General features: G+C 36.4%; 1 protein-coding gene across 50 annotated transcripts in view; it reads right to left on the bottom strand.

Moving 5' to 3' along the window:
- The window catches only part of CLASP2 (cytoplasmic linker associated protein 2), a 218,406-nt gene that overhangs the window by 89,687 nt on the left and 102,724 nt on the right, over nucleotides 1-25,995 (bottom strand). For 24 of the 50 annotated variants that reach the window (XM_045387100.2, XM_045387102.2, XM_045387105.2 and 21 more), the window contains 9 exons: nucleotides 25,280-25,357; nucleotides 24,479-24,646; nucleotides 21,705-21,760; nucleotides 20,501-20,674; nucleotides 14,606-14,629; nucleotides 12,868-12,885; nucleotides 10,322-10,423; nucleotides 2,950-3,120; nucleotides 47-154 (listed from right to left, as the gene is read on the bottom strand). In XM_045387100.2, the coding sequence (XP_045243035.2) occupies nucleotides 47-154; nucleotides 2,950-3,120; nucleotides 10,322-10,423; nucleotides 12,868-12,885; nucleotides 14,606-14,629; nucleotides 20,501-20,674; nucleotides 21,705-21,760; nucleotides 24,479-24,646; nucleotides 25,280-25,357 (899 nt within the window). Of the gene's footprint in view, nucleotides 1-46; nucleotides 155-2,949; nucleotides 3,121-6,609; nucleotides 6,637-10,139; nucleotides 10,167-10,321; nucleotides 10,424-12,867; nucleotides 12,886-14,605; nucleotides 14,630-20,500; nucleotides 20,675-21,704; nucleotides 21,761-24,478; nucleotides 24,647-25,279; nucleotides 25,358-25,995 lie in introns of all 50 variants that reach the window. The other 26 variants (XM_005545504.4, XM_005545510.4, XM_065539763.1 and 23 more) reach the window with 4 other exon arrangements.

Raw genomic sequence — 25,995 nt, 5'->3', positions numbered from 1 at the left:
TGACACAATGGACAGCAATGCACGTAACACCTGCCAGAATACATACCAAGTGGCTGAAAAGAACGAACAGGACTTGTGTCCCTGCTGCTCTCCCGACTAGCTTCCCGGCTGCATCCTTGACTCACACTTGGTCGAGGAATACGACTGCTTCGGGCTGGTGTGAAGCACCAGCAGTACAGTAGGGAGAAAACAGAACAGAGTTTGCATCTGAAAAAATTTTGTTTTTTTCTTTCTTAAAGACTGATCAGTAACTTACATTTTTCTAAGGTTGAAAAGAAATTACTTTTGCTGAAGCATTACCAGGAATACAGTTAAATTCTTAAATATGGTCCTCTAGTTTGTATGAAATTAGAACGGCAAATAATATTTTACTAAACCAAAAATGCTGCAAATAAAAAGATTTAACATACTGTACAATATAGTACAACTTAATTTTTCTCTTTGTTCACAGAACTATAGAGGTTTCTAACACTTTTGGTATCTTAAGTTAAAATCTTGGTTTTAATAGACAGAAAAACCCTATACTTATCAAATATTAATCTAAAGTAAAATACCTATTCTTAAGTTCTTAGTTCAAGATAGAGAGGAAAAAAAGCCAGGTGCAGTGACTCATTCCTGTAATTCCAGCAACATGGGTAGGTGAGGAGGGAGAACTGCTTGAGGCTGGGAGATCGAGATCAGGCTGGGAAACATAGTGAGACCTTGTCTCACTAAAAAAAAAATACAAAAATTAGCTGGGGATGGTGGCATACGCCTGTAGTCCTAGCTACTTAAGAAGATGAGGCAGGAGGATTGCTTGAGCCCAGGAGGTCCAGGCTGCAGTGAACTATGATCATTCACTGCACTCCAGACTGGGTAACAGAGCGAGACCCTGTCTCTAAAACAGACAAAAACAAAGGAGGAAAAAATAAGCCAGTGCTTTCAATTCCCATTCTTTTTCTCACCTCCTCACAAATGAAAACCCCACAAATATGGAAAGAAAGAAACAATAAACAGGAGGGAAGACTGACTAAAGGTGGAGCAGAGAATTTAAAATAATGTCTGGAAAACAAAAGGAAGTGAATTAGTTAGATGAAAACTTGAGACGCTCATGGGCCAAATACCAGGCACAGAACAAATGAAAAGTGCTAGGAACAGTAATTCAAAGTCTGTACGCCCAAAAGAAATCTGTGCCATCTACTGAATAAAGACATTCTCAGACAAGCAAGGTTTCAAAAAGCTTGACTCTTACATACAATTTCTAAGGAATTTACTTGAGAATGTGTATGAGCAAAGCAAAAGAGCAAAGGAAGAGAAAGAGGATCCAGGAGGGAGAGATTCAAACCAGGAAAGCAGCAAATGGGAATCTCAAGAAGATAGCTGAGCAAGAGGCCTAGACGGCAACTAATCCAGAGAGTACCGAAAAGAAAGTCTGGAAAAAATAAGGAATTGCATATTTCCTTTCAGCAATACTGAAGGGAAAGTAATACTAAAGGATATGAGAAGTGCACATTACTCTTAGTCACTTTCTATATACACAGCAAATGAAAACGTGGCATAATTGTAAGTAACTGGTAGGAATATAAGAGAAAAGAATTCATCTCCTTATAACAGGAACATTCTCCTTCAAGTGGTCCCTAACAATCAGTGTACCTTTGGGAAGAAATGGGTTCACAGTACACTATGTGTCTTGGCTGCAAACAACATTCATTTACTCATAACACAGTATATGTTATTTATAGCTTTTCATCTTTTAAAGCCAACTTATGGAACAAATACGTAAGACTTGCTTGTGGATACAGAAGAAAATGTATGTGTAAACTTTAATAATATAAAAATTGATAACTCTAAGAGTGGAAGGTGAAGGGAGGAAAAGTATGGAAGTTGAGATACTGATTGAGGTTGATGAAACAAGAAATAGAAATGTGAGTATTTTCTTTAAATATGAGAATATTTTTAAAGTTACATAGGTAATCTGCAAAAGACTTAAAACAATAAAAAATTATTAAAAATAAACTGGAATTATTAGGGGCTTTCTGCTCTGGAAATGACGTATCAAGCAGCAGCTATCCTAAGGACAAAGCCAGCAACATGGTTGATAAAGCAGAAAAGAAGGAAGGGAGAGTGAGAGAAAGGGAAAATAAGACAGATTCTGGGTTCATCATAGCAATGTTAATCAATCAATCCTGAAGGTTGTACAGTCTTCAAACTTAAAAGAACCAATAAATCCATTTTTATTGTTTAAGCTGGCTTCGACTGTCATTTCTATCATCTGAAATTTAAAATGTCCTAATCAATACACAGAGAAAATATTAAAGTTTACTAGTATTTGAATAGGGCTGAACTATAACACGAATGTCAAATATACAAGCAACTGTGTATATATATATGTGTATATGTGATAAATATGTTATAAAATTCCACAATAACCTTTTCCTTTAAAATACTAGCTATATTTTTCAAAGCTCCTATGAATTACAGGGTTTGTTTGTTTTGTTTTGGTTTTTTTTTTTTTTGAGACAGAGTCTCTGTTGCCCAGGCTGGAGTGGTGTGATCTTGGCTCACTGCAGCCTTCACCCTGAGTTCAAAAGATTCTCCTGCCTCAGCCACCCGAGTAGCTGGGATTACAGCCATGCAACACCATGCCTGGCTAACTTTTGTATTTTTAGTAGAGATGGCGGTGTTGGCCAGGCTGGTCTCAAACTCCTGACCTCAAGTGATCCGCCCCGCTCAGCCTCCCAAAGTGCTGGGATTACAGGCATGAGCCACTGCGCCAGGCCCTGAATTACACGTTTAAGATACCTAATTCAACTCATAACCTATTCTTCAACTGTTGAATTTTTAAGTTATTTTCTTCCAATTTGTAAGTGCCTAATTGTATTCCAAAGTCTTCAATGTTGCTAAAGCCTGAAAAAACTAAAAAAATTTTAAAAAGGGTCACATGTCTCACATAAAAAAAAAAAATCTTACCCACTGAAAGCCTAGATGGACTAGCCTCTCTGCTACAGCCCTGGCTCCGTGGTATCTTGCTTCTTTTTTGTGCTGAGGCTGAATTGACCAGGACTCTTTGAACACCAGAGCTCACAGTGGACAGGGCTGTTGTGGTCAGAACTCTTCCTGGAGACCCAGACCGGCTACCAGCTGAACACCAAACACATATACAAATGTTAAGATTAAACACCAACAGAATTTGCTGAAAGGATAAAAATTCAAGAAATATTGATAATACAGAGAAAACTGTGATACTATGACAGGTTCTACGCTCAAAGGAAATAGACCGAGGAAGATTTAAATATAATTATAACCTGGAAAAAAAAAAGGTATACTACATATATGAGCACTGAATGGTAAATCACCTAAATATACTTCGAGTTTTGGAGGTATAAGACACTATGTTTAATAAGGACAATATCATCATAATTTTTAGAACACAAATGGTATACAAGATTTCCAAAGAAATCACTTATCTGACAATCCATTTCCTATGGCTATCATGTTCTGTGTGAACAAGCTATATAGTCATATGTCACTTAGCAATGGGATACATCCTGAGAGACATGTTGTTGGGTGATTTTATCATTGTGTGAACATCACAGTGTACTTACACAAACCTAGATGGTATAGCCTACTACAGATCTAGGTTATATGGCATATAGCTTATTGCTCCTAGGCTACAAATCCTATACAGTATGCCATTAACAATACTGTAGGCAACTGTAACACAATGGTAAATATTTGTGTATCTAAAAATATCTAAATATAGAAGGGTACAGTAAAAGTACAGTATTATAATTTTTTAAAGCTTTATTTCAAATAGTTTTTGGGGTAGAGGTGGTGTTTGGTTACATGCATAACTTCTCTAGTGGTGGTTTCTGAGATTTTGGTGCACCTGTCACCTGAACAATGTACACTGTACCCAATATGTAGTCTTCTGTTCCTCACCTGCTTCCCAGTATTATAGTTTTATGGGACCACTGTCACATATGTGGTCATTGATTAAATGTGGTTATGCAGAGCATGACTGTATTTAAAAAAAAAAAAAACCAGCAATTCTATCACTATTTTTTTGTTAAGTATGTAATAATGATAAACTGTTGGCATTTTAAAATAGTTTGCCTGCTGAGATTTCTCTGAATGGGTACAGCAAAGCTATCTGTCTTACTATGAGACATATTTTTAAACTTAACACAATTAAATTTCAAATGCTGACAAAAGTGGGCCAGCTGAAAAAGAAACTTGCTTTTTGCTATTTGTCTTCAAATAACAGAGCGCTCTTGGGTAGTGACATTCTGGGTTACAGAAGTTCTAAGGGTAGAAAGGGAGTAAGGGGAAAACATCAAATGAATCAGATCCTTTTCTTTCTTTTCTTGTATTTCCGTCCCCTCCACCTCGAGACAGAGTCTTGCTCTGTCATCCAGGCTGGAGTGCAGTGGCGCGATCTCGGCTCACTGCAACCTCCGCCTCCCGGGTTCAAGCGATTCTCCTGCCTCAGACTCCTGAGTAGGTGGGATTACAGGCGCCTGCCATCACGCCTGGTTAATTTTTGTATTTTTAGTAGAGACAGGATTTCACCAGGTTGGCTAGGCTGGTCTCGAACTCCTGACCTCGTGATCTGCCTGCCTTGGCCTACCAAAGTGCTGGGATTACAGGCCTGAGCCACCACGCCCGGTCTCTTTTCAAATGAGTAATTTTCCATTTTGGAAGGTGGACATGTGGTCAGGAACACAGGCAGAGTTAGTAAAATCTTTTCAGAGACTGTGCATGGGTTTAAAAAGTTTTAAAAACATGTTTTTAAACTAGAAATGCAAGGGTTAAATTTTAAGGAGATAAGCTCCCTGTCAATCAAAGCACTTTATGTCTACGCTGAATAGAAAAACGGACTAGATAAGAACTCCAAGATATAGTCTAAATGTAGATTCAGAAGAGTAATAGAAAAATTAAAGTTGCAGTTAAATTAATCTTCATGAAAGCAACCTTTTCCCTTTGTGGGCACTACTTCTACCCAGTAAGAGGGCTGTACAATTACATGATATACAGTTTTACCCAAACAGGCTTCATTTCCACAGAGACTCAAATGCCAATGGGGACAAGCACAGGATGTCAAAAAAGCGAGGGGCACTGTGTAAAGCAGGGAGTAGTAAGACGACTGATCAAGAGGGGAGTGCCTGCCCTTTCCTAGACTGAGAGGTGACTTTTTAGTTCTAGCCACCTCTGTCTTGAGGTGATAGTGGATAGGTCTTGGGATTTTTCAAAAATGAAAGCTTTGATATTTCCAGATTTTTATCATATTCTATAGGCCAAATAATACATAAATGGAGACAGACTAGACATGGTCCATGGGCTGGCGATCTGTGATTCTTACTACAATTTTCTTGGAATGGTCCTGCTGAATACAATTTATATTCCTGCTTAATTCTTAAACTTTACCAGCATACGAAATGAAACTTATTTCCTATTAGTGATAACAATATTGTAAAACAAAGCAGTGCTTCCAATGCAATTAACAATTTACTATCTGTATAGAAGGAATTCTAAATTATTGTAAGGAAATTATTCAAGTGTATTTTAAAATAGCTCATTTGAACGTTTCATGATGTTTCAAGTGAAGAATCTTTAAATCCAGTTTCTTTCAGTTATAACCTTAAGGATACTCATATAAGGAACCTGTTTTCTCCATGCAGTGTCTAAACTAAACACACACACCAAAAACATCCAAACACCCAACATGCCACAACTCACAATGCAAGATAGGCCAATGGAATATTTTATGGGAAAACTCGCAACAATATAAAATGTATAAATAATGAACTGAGCACATACAATATGGTATTCTATTAAAACCAATATAAATTTGGGGGGTGGAAGTGTTGGTAGGAGAGACTGCAGAATTTCTTGAAATGTGGGTCTATTCAGCAGATAGGAAACTTACAGTTCAGAAACAGAGTAACTTCTCTTTCTACTCTACATTTACTGAATTTATTAAAAATTATGCAAGTGCACTCTATAAATTTAAATTCATTCCTGCCCTATCCTAGGAAATAAAATTGTCAGTGTTCATTTTGCTTTAATCATTACCCTCTCCTGTGCAATACTCCTGATTCCCACCAAGAGTGTGATAATTCTAGTACCTATGACCCAGTTTGGAATTATTCATACTTAGGAAAAAATACCAAGGCTCCTTCCCCAGTAAAGAGCCGCCAACACTAATTATTTCTTTTAGGAAAACCAGAGTTGATGAAAAGTGTCATGATATATCCAAGGAATAGCATGCTACTAGAAAATACCCATATTTGCAAAACTTGACATCGAACACCTATTTTCTCTTGTGTTACCTAAAGTTTTCAAACTACCATTTTATAGTTTTTATAGCATTTCAAAGCATGACAAAAGCTCCTGTTTCTTTTGAATGTTTATATCCACAGTATTAACTTGTGACATTAAAAAAAACAAATCAAAATTCTGGTAATAAGACAAAGGCCAAAGAAAAATCACAACTGGCAATTTCTGCCCCAGTATGACTACAAATGATAGACTATGATGTTAAGAATTTCTGCTGAATAGAACCCATTCTTCATAATGAAAATAGGGGATCAAACAATAGATGCACACATAAAGTCTATAGATTCTTACCACCAATGGTATTAGCAGATTGTGATCCTGAACAAGTGTAAAGGCAGAATTAGGGTAAGGATTATAATCCATGAAGAGGGAAGGAGCAGTTTTTAAATGGATGGCAGATGGAAATAAGAAAGCTTTAGTCAGTTCTCAGAAAATTAAAAACCCTAAAGCAAAAAAAGCAAACTTTAAAAAATCCCAAAAGCACAGATGTCTTTAACAAAAGCAGTACATTTAGTAGTTTTTAAAGCTAATCAACTGAAATCAGACACTCATGTACAAAGCAGATGAAATGAGATTGCAACAGTAAATGTAAATTCTTCAGCTTTTCTACTACTGACAGTCGAAATCAAAATCATTAAATGTTTGTTTTCATTAAACATTTAATTTAAAACTACTTACAAGGAACAACTACAACACTGTACAGCTTAAGAAAAATTACATGAAAAAGCTACAAATGTCATCTTTCTTAAGATGCACCAAAAAAAAACAAAAGATGGGAGGAGAGGAGACAAAGTTTCTGACAGGCTGTACAACCATTTGTATACAACCAGCCACTACCAACAGAAAAAGAGACACAATTCTGTCATAAATATAGGTCTAATGATCTCTCCTTTGAGTCTCCATTTATTTATTTATTTTGGTTAGCCATCAGAACACACCTGCTTTGATCTGAGAGACTTTTTTTTTCTAAGTTGTGATACAAAGGTACGGTAAGACCATGCAAGCCCTCATGAATCACTTTATGACAAAGTAAGGATGATGATCACAGTAATATTTCTGTGCAAATATATTGTAAAGAAACTTGCATACAAATTACATAATACCTTTTTAACAAAAGAATTTGGAATGGAACATATAGTCATTCAAATAAGTAAGCAAGCAAACAAACAAAAGTCCCTCTAATATAAAACCCAAATGATTTTACAGAGGGAAAGTCTTCTAATCTTAAAGTCCTATTTAGTCTAAGAAAGCCAATTATTGTGTTTTCACAATTTAGGAGATGTGGAGGATTATGGAACGGGTTTCAAAGTGAAAAGCCAAATGCAAAAAATTATTCTATTTTCTAGTGAAGTGATCTTTACTTACAATGTACATGAAAAGGAGGTCTCTTAAGTATTTAAAAAAAAGCAAAAAAAAAAAAAAAAAAAAAGGCCCTTGGACTCTTTGCCCTGACATCAGCCTCAGTATTGTTTCAGAAAAGAACTAATATCTCACAATTAATTTTTATCCTTAGACAATGGACACGGAAATTCCTGGTTGTTATCTTTATGCTTTAATTTTCCTAATTTCATTATTTATTTATCTGTTTACTGAAGGCACTAAGAATAACAAGGTACAGAAGTACACAAAAGCAGTCTAAAATTCAGTTGACATTTGATTAAGAATAATAATAAGGATCATCTGTAGTATTTAAAATTTTTTAAAATTTTAAAAAAATTTAAAAATGACAATTTTATTAGCTAACATATATAGTGCTTATTCAAAGCTAAGCAATATTTTATGTATATTAAATACACTACATCATTTAATCCTCACAACAATCCTATGTAGATGCTATTATCCTCTTCATTTTACAGATGAAATTATAGAAGTACAGTAACTTCAAATAACCTCAAAGAGCCAGTATTCAATCCTGGGCAGACTCCAGTGTCCATGATCTAAACCGGTATGTACTTCTCAAACTTAATTGTGATACAAATCACTTGATGATCTTGTTAAAGACTGGATTCAGTAGATCTGTAATGGCATATGAGATTGTGTATTTCTAACTAGCTCCTAGATGATGCTAATACTGGTCTGGGCAGCACATATGGAAGAACACATCTTCTAACTACTATGCTACACTGCTAAAGATTAAGTTACTCTAAAAATATACAAGATCAGGGAAGAACATGATATGATCTACTGATTTAGTTGAGATAAAAGTTTTCCTATTCGTAAATAACCTTCAAGCTGCAAACCAATTTACTTCCGCTTATTTTTAGGACTCTTCTTGAGTGCTCCAATCATTACTCTGCCTGGATTTTCTGACTTTGGAAAAAGAGAAGGATCTGGTTGGTAAGACTTGTGTAATCACTATCCTGCCCTTCAATGCCCCATTCTCTTTCCCGATTTCAAGATTCAGGAATCAGGTTAAAAACAAACAAATAGGACATCCACATTCTAATAAATCACCTAAACAATGGTAGAAAATAGTTACATTTATTTCTTTCAAAAATAGCCAAGAAGGCTGGGTGCAGTGGCTCACACCTATAATCCCAGCATTTTGGCAGGCAGAGGCAGGAACACGGTTTGAGCCCAGGAGTTTGAGACTAGCCTGAGCAACACAGTGGGAACCCACCTCTATAAAAAAAAATTAGCCAGGAGTGGTGGCATGCACCTGTAGTCCCAGCTGCTTGAGAGGCTGAGGTAGGAGGATCCCTCGAGCCCAGGAGTTCCTGGCTTGCAGTGGGCAATGATTGCACCACTGCACCATTATAGCCTGGGTGACAAGAGTGAGATCCTGTCTCAAAAAAAGAAAAACAAATAGTGAAGCACATGAATAACTCCCACAATTACTTCCCTAGAAAACTGTCCTGGTTTTAGAGGTAAGCACTAAGGAAAATCTCTTGGTAAAGAAGGAAGAGGAACAAATGATTTTAAATTAATAATGCCATAAATGAGGCCAGGCATGGTGGCTCACACCTCTAATCCCAGCACTCTGGGAGGCCGAGGTGGGAGTATTGCTTGAGGCCAGAAGAACAAGACCAGTTTGGGCAACACAGCAAGACCCCATCTCTTAAAATAAACAAAAAATTAGCCAGGCATAGTGGCGCAAGCCTGTGGCACCAGCCACTCAACAGCAAAGGTGGGAGCCCAGGAGTTGGAAGCTGCAATGAGCTATTATTACACTGCTCTATTCCAGCCTGGGCAACAGAGTAAGACCCCATCTCTCATAAATAAATAAATAAATAAATAAATAATTTTTTAAAATGCCATAAATATATGTTTACTATTCTGAAACATAGAAATAAATGATTAATTTTAGCTAGACCTCAAAATTGTGCTTTTTAATAATCGCACTTATGACAGCTTCCAGTGAAAGAGCAAAAATATAAATCCTAAATTTAACATGAATGCAACAGAATTGGTCATTTCAAATTACGTTTCCTCACTATAAATTAGCATATACCTGCCAAAAATGCTAACCAAAAATAGATAATCTAATAGATTTTGGGGAAAATAAGATACCATGTATCTGTCCTGAATAATGTTACCTAAAATATAACCATATTTTGATGCTAATATATGGCAATTATTTTGTCTCTAAAAAGCACAATTTTCTACATTAGCGTCTGAGTAGAATGTGAACACCTTAATGCTAAGGATTTGTGCTATTTAAAATATCTCCATGCAAAAGTTTGTAAGGCAGATGAAGTTTTTCTTTCTAAGTGGCAGATATCAATGATGCAGCCCTAATAACACACCAAAGACAAGACAACACCCACTCAAAAAATTCCAAAACATGCACAACAACTGATCCAAAACATTGAAAAAAATACCTTCATTTTTGTCAGGTGATGATGAACCTAAAGCACAGAACAAGAACTCAGTATGTGGCTTGTCTTTTTTAAAATTAGCTTTGTCTTTATCCACTGGTCAATCATCTAATACAGTAATATACAAGGAACACACTTATCCTAGCATAGTGACAAATATAGGAGGGCTGATAGGCAATACATACGCTGTGATTGAGACACCATTTTTGTTCGACTTCTTCCTCTAGAATCTGTCTTGGCATTTCCCATGCCAGCAAGTGGTGCTGAAAGTTTTGCTCTCACCCGGCCTGAGAAATAAAATAATTACATAATTAAAAACATTTTTCTATAATAATGTTTAATAATGAGGGGAGAAAAATCTCACTATTTTTAGGTATTGCCAAATTCTGTAATAATGTAATCATCAATTATGGGTTCTATTTCTCTTAAAAATTTTATAAACAGTATTTCGTTTTTACGTGTTATACAATAAGCTAACTTTCCTTCAAGGGTAAAAAGAATCAAACTAAAAGATTTACATTCTTAGTTTAATTATTAGTCCAGCAGTTATCATTAAGATAATTACCATAGGCATGTCATTTGTTTCTTAATTGGTAGTTGCAATTCTGAAATTTTAGTTTCCATGAAGTTTACATTATTCTCAACTCAACCCTACAGTTTTAAATATAAGCCTAATCTTAGGAACAATTCAAACCATCCTTTTGACTGAAAATGTATTTCTAAAGGGATCTGAAGGAAGAGATATAATTAGGCAAAAGATTTAATCTCTTTATATCAGATTACTACACATGTATATGGACATGTTTACTGCTCTCTTCCTCCAATCAACCATTTCATTTAGAAAATGATTTGAGGAAATATGTATCACATAAGAGTTGGCATTTTTCTCAATATATTTCTTTTCATACCTCCCGAACTGCTCCTTCCTACTCTACCACTGCCTCATTCCCCTCCACAAAACTGGGCCACAAACATCCTCACTCTATTTCTAGGGCTCTTTAACCACAAGAAACATGTTTCTCAAGTGCTTAAGTTAGCTGCAGTTAATAAAAATAAGTGAGGACAGAATATATTATTGGATGGTACTTTGTTGTTCTTAAGCAATAGTCTCAACTACTATCAAATCAGAACCAATAAGGTTTGTCATTCAAAAAGAAGGGCTCAGAACTACTTTTAGTTAAAATTAAAAGATACAACTTGTAGGGTATACATGAAATACTGGCTAGCCCAATATGACCATATTAATTAGGAAAAAACATACTAAATAATAAGAATAAAAACTCCTTAAAGAATAAGGAGATATCACAAAATTAAGAAATGAGAAAAGATAAGAGAGTAGTAAGAACTAGGAATAAAACAGAATCAAAACCAGAAGTTTAATTGGTAGAATACCAGCATACTATCAACTTCAAGGCCCCTAATGAGCCCATGGTTCAGGCCTCTCACCCTTTTACAGTCTATTTTGAGCAGGACACAAAGTTCTCTTGACTAAAAAGTAAAACAAAATGACCAAATTATTATTTTTGAAATGGAGAATTTATCTACATTGTATATAACAAAGAAATGAGAATGTTAATTATTTTGATATTAACATTTGAAATTACAATTCCACAGTGCCAGAAATCATGTTTTTATTTTTATTTATTTCTTGATACACAGTCTTGTTCTGCTGCCCAGGCTGGAGTGCGGTGGCACGATCATGGCTCACTGCAGCCTCGATCTCCCAGGCTCAAGTGGTCCTCCCACCTAAGCCTCCAGAATAGCTGGGACTATAGGAGCGTGTCACCGCATCCAGCTAAATTTATAATTTTTTGTAGAGATGGGTTCTCACTATGTTGCCCAAGTTGGTCTCAAACTCCTGGGCTCAAGCAATCCTCCTACCTCAGCCTCCTAAAGTGCTGGGATTTCAGGTGTGAACCCCTACACCAGGCCAGAGATCATATTTTTATAGAGTATTCCAATTTAAAACTTAAAATACAAAATTATTTTAAATATATCAGAGTAAACATGAGACCAAATAACTTTTTTATTCTACTTGGTTTTGTATCGCAAAAAATAGTCATTCACATAACACCTAGAGGAAAAATTACATTTTGAATCAGAGGTTTTAAAAAGACAGATTTCAGGTAGAGTGAATATAAACACTAAATTCCTTTCTACAAACTCAAAACTATAAAAATGATTTTTAAGATGAACTGACTCAGTAAGATATGTGTAGCAATTCTGGTGTAATTCAATTTGAATCTGTGACCAATTCCCCACTTACTGATTCAAAAGGAGAAGACATATTTTAAAAGCAGACTAAGTAAATGCATTTAAAACTTCAATGATAAAGCAATGGTGCATGATCTCTTAAAGTATAAATGAATTGGCATAAATAAAAAAAACTACAAACATGTAAGAAAAGCATTAATGTCACTACTATAAAAAATGAATTATATGCTTACATTATACTATGTATTATTAAACATGTTAAGCAATTATGTTTTTCCAGCATGAGATGATCTGAAGTACAAAGCAAACTAGTAGGATGAATAATTTAAAAAAAAAAAAAAAAAAAGATCCACACATTACTAAGACAACCAAATATAAAATGTAGAACTTACTACCACTGGCAAATTATAAAGACTTGCAAAGAAATTAGCCTATTTTAGTTTTAATATTTAATTCCTACCAATGAAAATAGTAATGTAGATGTATTTGTGTTACTAACAAAATATATAATTCTTACCATCTTCAGATGCTGTTCCTAAATAAGAAAAATAAAACAGTATTTCAACAAATTCTGCCAATGTTGATATTAAGACCTGCCTCACAATCCCCACCCAACACTATAATGAAGGGTAAAAGCAAAACGTAACTTTTTGACAGCCTTAAATTAACTGTGGGAAGGTTCATTTTGAGAAAAACAAAATTTGAGGAAATCCAATGATTCACAGCACACAGAAAAAGGCTGAAACTAGGCAAATGAAAATAACAAAAATCTATAGGAAACATTTTTTGTCTGCTATATTTCATTCTTAAAATTTGAAATGGTATAAAAAATTAGAGAAATTAATCCCTCAAAAAATGTAACTCTGTAATTACTCTTTGAAAATGAAATTTTATAGCTCTTTCCAGGGTAGAAATGTTTTCTCTGCATTTTCAAAAGGTAGCCCATAAAGGAATCAGAAAAAGCTAACTAAGAAACATAGGAATAAAATCTATGACCTAGGCCTCATTTGCCCATTTTCATCAAAGCATCTACAAAGTAAAAACCTATCAATCCAATTCATTAGCTATTTATTCAACATTTATGTGCACTCCTTAAGATGTCGATGAAATCTATAAAAAATGACTAAGTACAAACATCATAACTCACTACTAAAGGGCAATAATATACATGTCTGTGTATTTTTTTTAAACATAGGATTGAACATCAGTAAGAGTATCACATCACATAACAGAAGTGACTCCTCAAATAGATTGATATTTCCTACCCAAACAGGAAAATATTTTGCATGGGAAAGTGATAAAAGTGTTTTTAAAGGATTCAGAATATCAATATTAGGATATCCAAGGGGTTTGATACATAGAAACCAACTCTTGATGGGTTATCATTTCATTCAATATTTTATTATAATAATATAGAAAAGCAGAGACTAATATAACTAGCAGTCATGTACCTAACCCAACGTTTAATAAATGTTATATCTCATTAAAACAGAAGATATATTAGATCAATTTTCCATTTACATAATAATTTACAGAAAAATATATAGTGTCTCTGTTTTTCTTAGATCTCATAATGTGGCATACAGATTTAGTATCTTAAGTTATTTAAAAAAGGTCAAGCTCATAGGTAACATTATGGTATCTGCTGCAGTGAAGGGAAAGTGTGGATAATATACTATCTAGTATCAGACAAAAAATATCATACAGGGTTGTTACTGAACCGAGCCACTACAGATAAACTGTAAGCAACTGAATACTGAAATTAAAAGGGCAAAGTTTAAAGTTCAATTTTGACTAAATGTTAGTTTACAACGCCCTCTAAAAAGTCAGCCTCTGTAACTTGCGTTTCATTTTCAAAAACAATCATATGAACTTATGAAATATGTCATTTGTCGTATCAGTTAGTAGACTAAAGAGGTGAATGAAATGATTTAGGAGATTTCTTTCCATTCTTCTGAATCCAATATTTTTTACGAAGACTTAAATCGAGAATATTCAGAGGCGTACTTCTAAGAGCTCGGGAAAACATTTTAAGGTAATTAAGTTAAAACAAAATAGTTACCTAGTATTTGAGTAGACTGGGATATAACCCCAACTTTATTCAGAGAATTATGTAGCCATTTTTACATTAACGTTATCACTAAATAAGTATTAATAATACATTTTCAGAAAATAAGAGAAGAATGAACAAGAATATTATATAGAATCCAGGTTCCATAAAAATCTTTAGTAGAATTAGGAAAGGAAGTTCTTACCATCCAGCTTGTCAGAAGTATCCTCTTTGATGAAAGTGCAAGCAAGGAACAGAGGAAAACTTAGTATATTAGAAGAAATGATTTTTATAATTCCTAGAAAACATTTTCTTTAAGAAGACAGAATTCATAGCACAGACATACATATCAAGCTTGTTTTCAACTAAAACAGACTAGGAAATTAAACAAGATATGAGATAAAGACTTCACCTAATATACTAAGTAGATAATTTTTTAAAAGTTGATAATGAGTCTTATTTTCACTAGCCTAAAAAGAGAAAAGTTAGTGAGGTCCACGTCCTAGCCTTGGACTTTGCCGTCAGGCCAATCCCCTGCTCTAGTCTGAGTTTTTCCCATCCAGTCACATGGCCTTGTTTCTTTTCTCTCTTGTCTATAGTATACCCCCAAATTCCACACTTAGGCTCTCTCATCATTAGCCTCTGTTTACCACCTTGTTGCTTCCCCACCCACATCCTTTCTTAGAACTTTCAGCCCCTATAAAATTTCACATCTGAATGAATCTAACTCACTTTCTCTATTCTATTACTTGAGATGCCCCATAGAGAAAACTACACAACCATGAAGTTATGCATACTGGCAATACTAGAAACTGGGATAAATATCTGACTTGGTGTTTAGTGCCCATGCTAAAAGGATTTAACATAGCAGGACTGATATTGTTCTTAAGAAGTGTACGCTTGTGGGGCTGGTCTCTGGTAATCATTTTGGATCCTCCCTATATTAATAAGGTTATTTTAAGTGTGTGTGTGGAGTTGTGGGGACACAGAACTCTGCTACGGTTCGCCTAAGCTGTTTTTGCAAACAGTGTGATTTATGGTGAACACCTCCTTTCTTTTTGGGAATCTGGGATTCTGGTAATTGTGGCTGGTTGTGCAAGCAGAGTGCCTTATGTGACTACTCCCAATCCCCTACTGGCCCCCCAGCGTGAGTCTTAAGTGAGCTTCCTTAGGCAGAAACACTGCGAACATGTTGCATTGCTGTATTTCTTTTCTTTTCTTTTCTTTTTTAATAGTCTCGCTCTGTCACCCAGGCTGGAGTGCCATGGCGTAATCTCAACTCGAACTGCAGCCTCCACCTCCCAGGTTCGAGCGATTCTTGTGCCTCAGCCTCCCGAGTAGCTGGGACTAGAGGCACCTGCCACCGCGCCTGGCTAATTTTCGTATTTTTAGTAGAGACGAGGTTTCACCATGTTGGCCAGGCTGATCTCAAACTCCCGACCTCAAGTGATCTGCCTGCCTAGGCCTCCCAAAGTGCTAGGATTACACGTGTGAGCCACTGTGCCCTGCCCGCATTGCTGTATTTCATTGCTTGAGGAAGGAGTAGCCCCTCAACCCTATCTCTGGGAGACAAACTTTGAAAGCCTGTGTCTAGACTCCTTCAGACTATCTAACAGGTCTTTTTCTTTGCTCTAATAAATCCTTTTGCTCTAATAAATGTCAGCCACGAGTGCCCCACCTCTTGTGTCTACTCCCCCCAAATGGCTATTCTAAACTTCAAGTCACCTGTTAGCACATGATCCTGACTGAATCTTTAGGCAGAAAGTCACAACAACCTCCCCAATCATACTCTTCTTAATGCCCAACTTTCTAAAATATCGTATCTGATATCTACTACCTCTTCCACTTCCTTCCCTTCTACATCAGTGAAATGGCTGACCCTTCCACATTCAAGACTAACTCCCAGACTATGCTCCATATCCCATTCCTCACACCTTCCACAGCAACTTAGCTATTAATTATCTCCCTTCATCCTCACACTTCTAACTTTTCCATCTCTACTGACTTGCCACCTTAGGATACAAACATAATTCACTTTTCCAATCTTGTAAGACGGTAAGTTCTTTCAACCACAGATAATTCTTACCATTCTTTCACCCCTTTTCTTGACCATCAGGCATAATAATAACTTGTACAGATTCTCTTTCCAACTTCTCAACCAACCAACTAAAATCTGACTTCTGTCCATATGACCTCACTGAAATTATATTTTCTTTTCCACTCAAGCAATTCCACAAACTCAATTGCTAGAATAAATATTCATAAATATGCACTCATACATCAAGGTTACCTTAACTTAAATTCCTGTTTCCTACCACCAAGTTTCCCCTTCAGGCTGAAGTTAAAGGGTGAACTTCAAAACACTTATGATATCCCTGCTGCCAAAAACTTCAGTACTTTAGAGATAACAAAAACCAGTAGCAACTGCTTTAAGAAGGAATGCTCTGAGTTTAATACTGATTACAGTAAGTAAAAATGATCTAATGACTTCCAAATCTAATCTAATCATCAGCACAGATCTCTGCTAAGTTGTTGTTGTTGTCTTTTCTTTTTTTTTTTTGGAGAATGTGGAAAGGTCTCACTCTGTTACCCAGGCTGGAGTGCACTGGTGTGATCACGGCTCGCTGCAGCCTCGACTTCCCAGGCTCCAGCAATCCTCTCACCTCAGCTTTCCTAGTAGATGGGCCCACAGGCACGTGCTACCACACCTGGTTAATTTTTTGCTTTGGTAGAGGTGTGGTTTTGCCACGTTGCCCAGGCTGGTCTCGAATTCCTGAGCTCAAGCAATCCACCCGCCTCTACCTCCTAAAGTGCTGGTTTACAGGTGTTGAGTCACTGTGCCGGCCTCTCTGCCAAGTTCTATATACTACTGTATACCAAGGGTCCACTGAAAACTGCCAGTTTGAAGTCTCACAGGGACCTCAAACTCAAAATGCATAAAACGCAACAAACTTTTAGCTGCTCCTCCTTCAGCAACCTACCAATAGACTGAGAGATTCAGTATAGAAGCATATACCTCTGGATCCCTGGTACCTAGCAAAAACTAAGTGCTCAAGTAAGTGTGTGTTGAAAACTAATAGAACACTCCCTCTAATCCATATATGTATAGCCATAATAAGTGAGGCTCAAAGTAGAAGAAAACAGAGTTTATATCAGTCTTATGTGTGTAAGAAGGGTACATGAGACACAACGGGTAGGGTGGGGTAAAGGGAGAAAAGGAAGCAGGAAAAAGAAGGAGAACATCCTTTATCCAACCCCTGAAAAAGCCACAGGCAGGTATCTGATTGTCCCTGAGTGGGAACCTAGATCAGATGAAGAAAAGAAAAAAGTAGTGGCATTACTCCTTTTTACAATGAAACATGAAATTCAAACCTTAAAGAACAACAATAGGTTCTCGCAAAAAAAATAGTGTTCCAAATTGGCTTTCTAGTGCACATTAAAACACTTTAAATACAATATTTTTCTTCTTGTAAAAATAATATTCAATGTAATGTGTTTTGCTCATATATATATATATGCACACACACACACACACACATATAGTGGATTCCTTAGGATTTTCTAAACACAAGATTGTGTTTTCTGCAAAGAGAGATAGTTTGTTCTTCCTTTCCAGTTTGGATACCTTCCATTTCTTTTCTTGCTTAACTGCCCTGGCTAGCACCTCCAATTTAACATTACTCCAACGTAATGTTAAATAGAGCCAAGAGTGCACATTCTTGTCTTGTTACTGATCTTAGGGAAAAATATCCAGTTTTTTAATCATCAAGTAGGATGTTAGCTGTGGATTTTTCAAAGATGCTCTTTATCAGGTTGAGAAAAATGACTTCTGTTCCTAGTTTGTTGAGTATGTTTATTATGAAAGGGTCTTTAATTTTGTCAAATGCTTTTTCTGCTGGTACTGAGATGATCATGAGGTTTTTGTCTTTCTTCTATTAATATGGTACATACGTTGACTGGTCTTCACATACTGAAATAACCTTGCATTCTTGGCAATGTAATGCTTTGAAACAAAAAGTTTTCTGAAAATTAAAAGCAGTAATCAACCCCGTTAACACCTTTGTAATATATCACGTCAGTCCTTCTTCTATGTATAATTTTACACAAAATGATGAAATTACTACATACTATTTGGTAGCCTGCATAATTCAATCTTTGTTGAAAATATGACTTTTTAATGGCTGCACACAACATATATAAGGATACAATATAGCTCAACTATCCCCTCTGTTACACATTAAGGTTGATGCTAATAATGTTATTAAAAACACAAACATTCTTTTTAAAAATGTTATTATGTAAACATTGAATTACTGGGGCAAAAATTCTGATTTAAAAATGCTTCATGGAATTCCAAATTGGAACTCAGAAAAAGTGTCCCATCACTAATTCACATCAGCGTTGCCTGATGAGGCCCTTTTTACCACACTCTTGAAAACAGTAGGCACTACCCTTAACTTTCTTGTTATAGTTATAGGTCTATCCATTTGCATTTGTTTGATTACAGCTAAGGTTCAACATTTATTCTGGTATTTGTTGGCAATTGTGATACATGCTTTTCTTGATATATGGAGTTCATCTGTTTTTAATGGACTTGAAAAACTTCTCAACTTTTTTACTAGTATGTGGCAAAATATTTTTCTCTTTTAGTTTTTGCTTAAGATTTCATATTTTCATACTTTAGATTTAAATTCAAGAGATTTTTGTCCTTCATGGCTTATTTGCTTTTATGTATAGCAATTCCTGTGTCAACCTGAGATTTGAGGAATACTCACCTATTATGTTTTCATCAAGTTGCTTTATGTTTTTAATGTTTTTATCATCTAGAATATAATTCTATATGATGTGTAACATGGTTCTAACTTAATTTTATACCAGATTATAAACCATGTGTCTAAACACAATTTACTGAATAATCTACTCCTCTTCACGGTTCTGAATGCAGCTGTGCCAACTTTATCATGTACTATATTCATACCTAAATTCTCTGCATTTCTTAACCTATAAGAAACCTTAATCTATAAGAGTACTCCTTATTTAAAATGTTTGGGGCCAAAAACATTTTAGGATTTCAGATTTTGAAATATGTGCATTCACACTTAACTGATTGAGCACGCCTAAGCATCGTTAATTCAAAAATCCAAAATCCGAAATACCTTTTTTTTTTTTTGATGGAGTCTCACTCTGTCACCCAGGCTGAAGGTGCATGGCACGATTTTGGCTCACTGCAACCTCCACCTCCTGGGTTCAAGCAATTCTCCTGCCTCAGCCTCCTAAGTAGCTGGGATTACAGGCATGAGCTACCATGCCCAGCTAATTTTTGCATTTTTAGTAGAGATAGGGTTTCGCCACGTTGTCCAGGCTGGTCACCAACTCCTGATCTCAGGTGATCCACCCGCCTTGGTTCGAAATACCTCTGAGTGCCATGTTGGTGCTCAAAAAGTTTCAGATTTTGGAGCATTTCAGATTTCAGATTTTTTAGATTAGGTATGCTCAACTTGTATTGTGTTCAGGTCATTTGCTTGCTTAGTGTTCCACCAGTACTACCCCAAAAAAAAAAAAAAAAAGAAGCATGAAGAGATATGCAATACAGATAACCAACCTCAACTTTTTAATTTGATGGACATAAAAACATGAAAAAAACAAACTGAATAGAGTTTTGGAATATATGTTTAGGGTTTGGTTAGACAGAGTAGAGCTTTGCCATTCTCCCAGATCTCCAAAAGGCTTCACATTCTTGATAAGAGAAAGAGAAGTAGGAGAAAGAAAACAAGAAAGCTAGATACAAGACCAATTCCCTTCCCAAACCCCCTTAGAAACTAGTGGCTAGATGTGGTAGAAGTGCAGTTATGAAAACTCTACAGGCAATCATGGACTCAAGAATTGTTGCTTTGATCAAGATGATGATGAAGACAAGGGAAAAGGAGAAACAAGGCCGCTCAGATTCCTCAGAAGCATGTCCCCAATACAGAATTATATTTAAACATATGGACTATCCTTAAATAATAAGAATGAATAGAAATGATTAAGGTATATGAACTTGTCTTCACAGAGATCAGGGAGAGAACATGGTACAATTTTCCATAATCAGTTGTCTTACCTAGTGATGCATAGGAACCTGGATTCAGGGCACCTGCACCTAAGCGCCCGTTTCGCACAGACTGTCCAGCAGCATGATGTGCTTTGGCACCAGCAGCAGCATTCACATCAATGTCACTTCGTGAACGCTGCAGACTTCCTGGAAGGGAACTAGCTTTGCTGCTGCCTGCTGACACTATGAAAGACAAAGCAAAGGTAACCTGTATCATTTAAATCACTGAAAACATGAAAATTATATAAACCTGACCACCATGAGTTAATCTGAAGACAAATGGTCAACAAAAAGGCAGTGGCCAAATGGACAGTACTATTAAGTATTTTAAAGTTAGAATGCCTCAGTTTCAATCACAACTAAGTCTTCAGCAATTTTCTCAATATTTCTCTGCCTTATTCCTCTCCTTTAAAATGGGAAAAATGATAACATTCTGACTATAAAATTCACAGGACTGTCTTGTAGATGAAGAGATTATGTTTAGGACTGATTTATGCAAAGGAAGCACTATACAAGATAAATAGAAGGCAGCAGTATCATTTTTTACTATAAGAAAAATACAAGAAAAACTAGTCCAGGAGTAGAGATATTAAAAAATTAATGGAGGTTCTGCCACTCTGTGGAAATGCAAATTAAGTCATTCAATTTCTGGTCTTTAGATTTTCAGTTTTTTATTTTTATTTATTTATTTATTTTTTGAGATGGAGTCTCGCTCTATCACCCAGGCTGGAGTGCAGTGGTGCGATCTCGACTCACTGCAACCTCCACCTCCTGGGTTCAAGCGATTCTCCTGCCTCAGCCTCCTGAGTAGCTGGGATTATGGGCATGTGCCACCATGTCCGACTAATTTTTGTGTTTTTAGTAGAGATGGGGTTTCCCCACGTTGGCCAGTCTGGTCAGGAGTTTTATAAACTGTGAGTTATGACCCATTAATAAGCTGTAAAATCAACTGAGTGCATCATGAGAAGCCATTACGAAGAAATGAAACAACTGAAAGCAGAGTGCATCACAAGTAAGAGAAAGTATGGCTTCCTGCAACTTTGGGTTATATTATGTATGTATACATGTATACATATACAGGTAAAGTTCATTATGTGTGGTACCGGGTTACCATGTAAAATGATCTTCTCACTATGGAGCACATCAAAAGAGTTTGAAAGCTACTGTTTTAAAGATAAAATAGGTTATAACTCTTACTTAAAGAGAAAATTACCTCTTCCAGCCACAGTTGATGGATTTGCTGTAGACCATTTGGAAGAAAAAGGGCGACTGCAAGGTATAAAAAATGCTTTTAGTAAGAAGACAATTTAACATTCCTCTGATAAAAACCAATAAAATACTACTGAATTTTGTGGAAAGTTGAGAAGTATTTCTTTTTTATTTTTATTTTTCTGAGACAAAGCCTTGCTGTGTCACCCAGGCTAAAGTGTAGTGCCACAATCATGGCTTACTGCAGTCTTGACCTCCCCAACTCAAGTGATCATCCCACCTCAACCTCTCAAGTTTACTGGGACTGCAGGTGCATGCCACCAAGCATGGCTAATTTTTACATTTTTAACAGAGATCGGGTTTCCCTATGTTTCCCAGGCTGGTCTCAAACTCCTGAGCTCAAGTGTGATCCTCCTACCTCAGCCTCCTAAAGTGCTGGAATTATATGGGTGAACCACCATGCCTAGCTGGTACTTCTAATTTTAACTCTCCTTTTACAAATCGCATTAGAACAGTTCCTCCCAATCATCATATATCAATGGTGTCTCAATTAGCTATGAAGCAAAGATAAAATACTGGCAGTGAATAAAGACTGTAAGCTCTACAGAGATAGAGATCAGGTTGCCTTTGTTCACTCTGCTCCTCAACACACATCATGGTGACCACCAAAGAGAACTCAATAACAGTACTATTATTATTCACTTGTATCCTGAGATATTTTACTTAGAAGAAAGGGGTAGTGTTATCACTAGCACATAGGCAACTCAGCATAACCAAAGCCTCTCTCACCTAAGTTGTAAGGTTGTAATGTCCGTGTAATGTTTAAGCTAACATTATATTATTTTTGTAAGTGTCTCCTAAAATTGTTGTTCTCTTAGATTGAGACAGATCACTTTAAGGTTCACAGAATCTAAAGTTGTTTATGTTTAAAAATGTTATATTAGAGCAATATAAAATATCTTCCTTTAGATCCTTTGTACTCAAAATATGGTCCATGAACAAACAGCATTTAGCATCACCTAGAAGCTTGCAAAAAATGAAAAATCTCAGGCCCCACCCCAAAATTATTGAATCAGATTCCAGATTTTAACAAGATCTTCAGGTGATTCGTGTATACTTTAAAGTTTGAGCATAGTTAATAAAAAGAGAACAAAAGTAACAAAGACAGCTCATTTCAGATGATGAACTTATCACAAATTTAAACAGAAGTTTAAACAGAAATTTAAATAAAAGTTTAGATAGGTCATTATTCCTACAACAATTATTTTTGAAATCAGATTGTATCTACTTTTATTCTTCTTTTTTTTTTTTTTTTTGAGACGGAGTCTCGCTCTGTCGCCCAGGCTGGAGTGCAGTGGCGCGATCTCGGCTCACTGCAAGCTCCGCCTCCCGGGTTCACGCCATTCTCCTGCCTCAGCCTCCCGAGTAGCTGGGACTACAGGCGCCCACAACCGTGCCCGGCTAATTTTTTGTATTTTTAGTAGAGACGGGGTTTCACCGTGGTCTCGATCTCCTGACCTTGTGATCCGCCCGCCTCGGCCTCCCAAAGCGCTGGGATTACAGGCGTGAGCCACCGCGCCCGGCCAGATTGTATCTACTTTTATTCTGAAAACCTACAAGAAACTGAACTTCAGTACAGTATTTGAACGACCCAGTGAGTGCCTGTTTAAATTCTGTACCCTAGGTGCCCCCTTGCCTCCCCCTGGTCCCAGTTCTGCATCAGAGTTGCCAAGGCAACCAGCAATCTTTGTGGGGGTCAAGATCCCCAAAAGAAAAAAATTACAGAGAGGATTTCTGGAGACAGAGTCTTGCTCTGTTGCCAAGGCTGGAGTGTAGTGGCACGATCTCAGCTCACTGCAACCTCCGCCTCCCGGGTTCAAGCAATTCTCCTGCCTCAGCCTCCTGAGTAGCTGGGATTATAGGCACCCGCCACCATGTCTGGCTAATTTTTAGTAGAGATGGGGTTTCCCCATGTTGGCCAGGCTAGTCTCGAACTCCTGACCTCAGGTGATCCGCTCGCCTTGGCCTCCCAAAGTGCTGGGATTACAGGCATGAGCTACCATGTCTGGCCTAATTAGGCTGACATTCTCTGAGCTGCTCTTCCCTGGGGGAAATCTGCAGATACATGGCACAGGGCAAGAGGTCACGAAGATGGACAGGGCCAGTGCTAGGAAGTAGAGAAGGCATCAGGAATTTCAGCAATCTCATAGGGCCAGAGAGACAGAAAACAGGGTTACGGTTGCTAACGCAGTAAGGATTTGAGGTAGTCAACATCAAGATGAGAATGGAGTTGCAGAGAACTAAGTCAGATACTAGATAATGTTGTCCCTTGAGGGATTTCCTGAATTTTTAAGCTGTGTCAGAGGTTAGGAAGGAAAGTAGCAGAGTTTTTTTTTTTTTTTTTTACCAGTCACATAGTGTTGTAGAATTCTCAAGATAACTTCTGAATCTCCATTACAATTCCTCCATTAAATGGGTTATTTATTATAAGTACTATTTTTGTGGTATTAAAAAAAATGTAGTACTTCCCAGACTTTTACAGACATAAACATATTGAAGCAAAATATAAATCATAGAACTCTTTATCCAAAGAGAAGGAATTATGCTGGCAAGCTATCCAACGCTGGAAAGAGCAGACCAAAATAAATAAGTATATTAGAGTTATCATTCTTTCAAGGCTTTAGGTGAAAGCAAACAGATATTCAAGTATCCAACTTATGAAACTTTAGGGAGTTGAGGAGAGGAAGAGACTAGTAATCATCATTTATATGACCTTACTTGAGACTTTCCTGTGAGCTGGATGAGGACCTGTCTGATTGTGGAAGAGATGCTACACTGCCAGAACTCTTTAAATAAGTTTGAAGACTCTTCTGATAAGATGGCTCAAGGGAATTATATAATGTTTCAGCTTCACCAGGAAAGTGGTTTCTAAGACCCATATATGTCCTGTTAAAAAAAAGAAAAGCAGATGAAGTAACAGCTTTACATAATTAGACATTAACAGTAACATGTACATTCAAGAAGGATGAAGGTAAGCCTACTGGTTTTCAGCATTATCTGCTATGTATCAGGTGAACACTTTCTAAATTGAACAAGTTCCAGTGGAAAGACTGAAGGCTGTTGAGAAAAGCAGATCTCAGTCCAAAACCTGCTGTGCCACTTATGGTTTGTGTGGCCTTGGGTAAACCCCTAAGTGTCCAAATTTCAGTTGCCGTCTATGGAGATAACACTATCTTTGGAGGATCATTCTAAGGATTAGAAAATAATATATAACAAGTACCTCAAACAATATCAGGTATACAATACAAACGATAAATGACAGTTCTTTTTATTCATGATGAAAGTGAATAGGTTATGACAAAAAAAGAATACTGATGATTATACGTCAGTGGCAATATGTAGGAGGCTGTTAGATGTCTAGCACAGATGTAGTGGAGAAAAAACATTCTTAATTTTACTGGAGGGCTAGTCAAGTAAAATACTTGGACACTTCTGATATTTTCATTCTCCCAATACATTTTGTTTTTGTTTTTTTTAAAAAAGATTAAACTGTCACAAAAATATACTATACCGACTTACTTTCTTGCCTCCACTCTGGCCTCAGCATCAGCATCATGAATTCCCTTTTTAATAGTTTCAACCAAGACGGCTGCATGTCTATAAAATAAAATACATTTTTAGAGTTATGATAAAGCTGTATGTTTCACCACAAATGGTACTTACTGCTTATATGTTACATATTAATTACAAATGGGTAGGCGAGGTAAATAAAAATTAATTAGTACACAATAATAAATCTAAGACCATAAGATTTTCGAATTATCTGTCCCATATGTTTTATTAATGTATGGCTTCCTTCTGACAATCCAATTACTGTAAATCTAAAAGTAATTATTTTTATATGGAATTCAGATAGTATATATAGTACCTAAATTTTTAATTTTTAATAAATTAGAGAAAAAAGAATCTTCTGTGTGGTTCCTCACTAATCTACCACTGTAGAAATGATTTGCCAAGTGTGATCAGTTGTGATCTGACCAAATTTGAATAGTAGCTGCCACAGAAGAACGCAAAGAAAACTTGAACAAATTCTATTTTTAAAAAATGAGCCTTAAGAATTCAAGAATTTTCATGAAAATGAAAAACCAGCCATATACTCAAGGTAAATACAGTATCTTCCAAGCTTCAAACTTGAAGCTAATAAGAAATATAGCCATGCAAATAGCCAGCAACCAATCAGCTGCCCACATTTTCCTCTCCTTCATTTCAGAGTTACACTCGACATTGCCCAGTAT

Source organism: Macaca fascicularis, chromosome 2 (assembly GCF_037993035.2).
Source record: "Macaca fascicularis isolate 582-1 chromosome 2, T2T-MFA8v1.1".
Lineage (NCBI taxonomy): Eukaryota > Metazoa > Chordata > Mammalia > Primates > Cercopithecidae > Macaca > Macaca fascicularis.
Note: the sequence above shows the minus strand (reverse complement) of the source record. Positions and strands in the feature narration are given on the sequence as shown.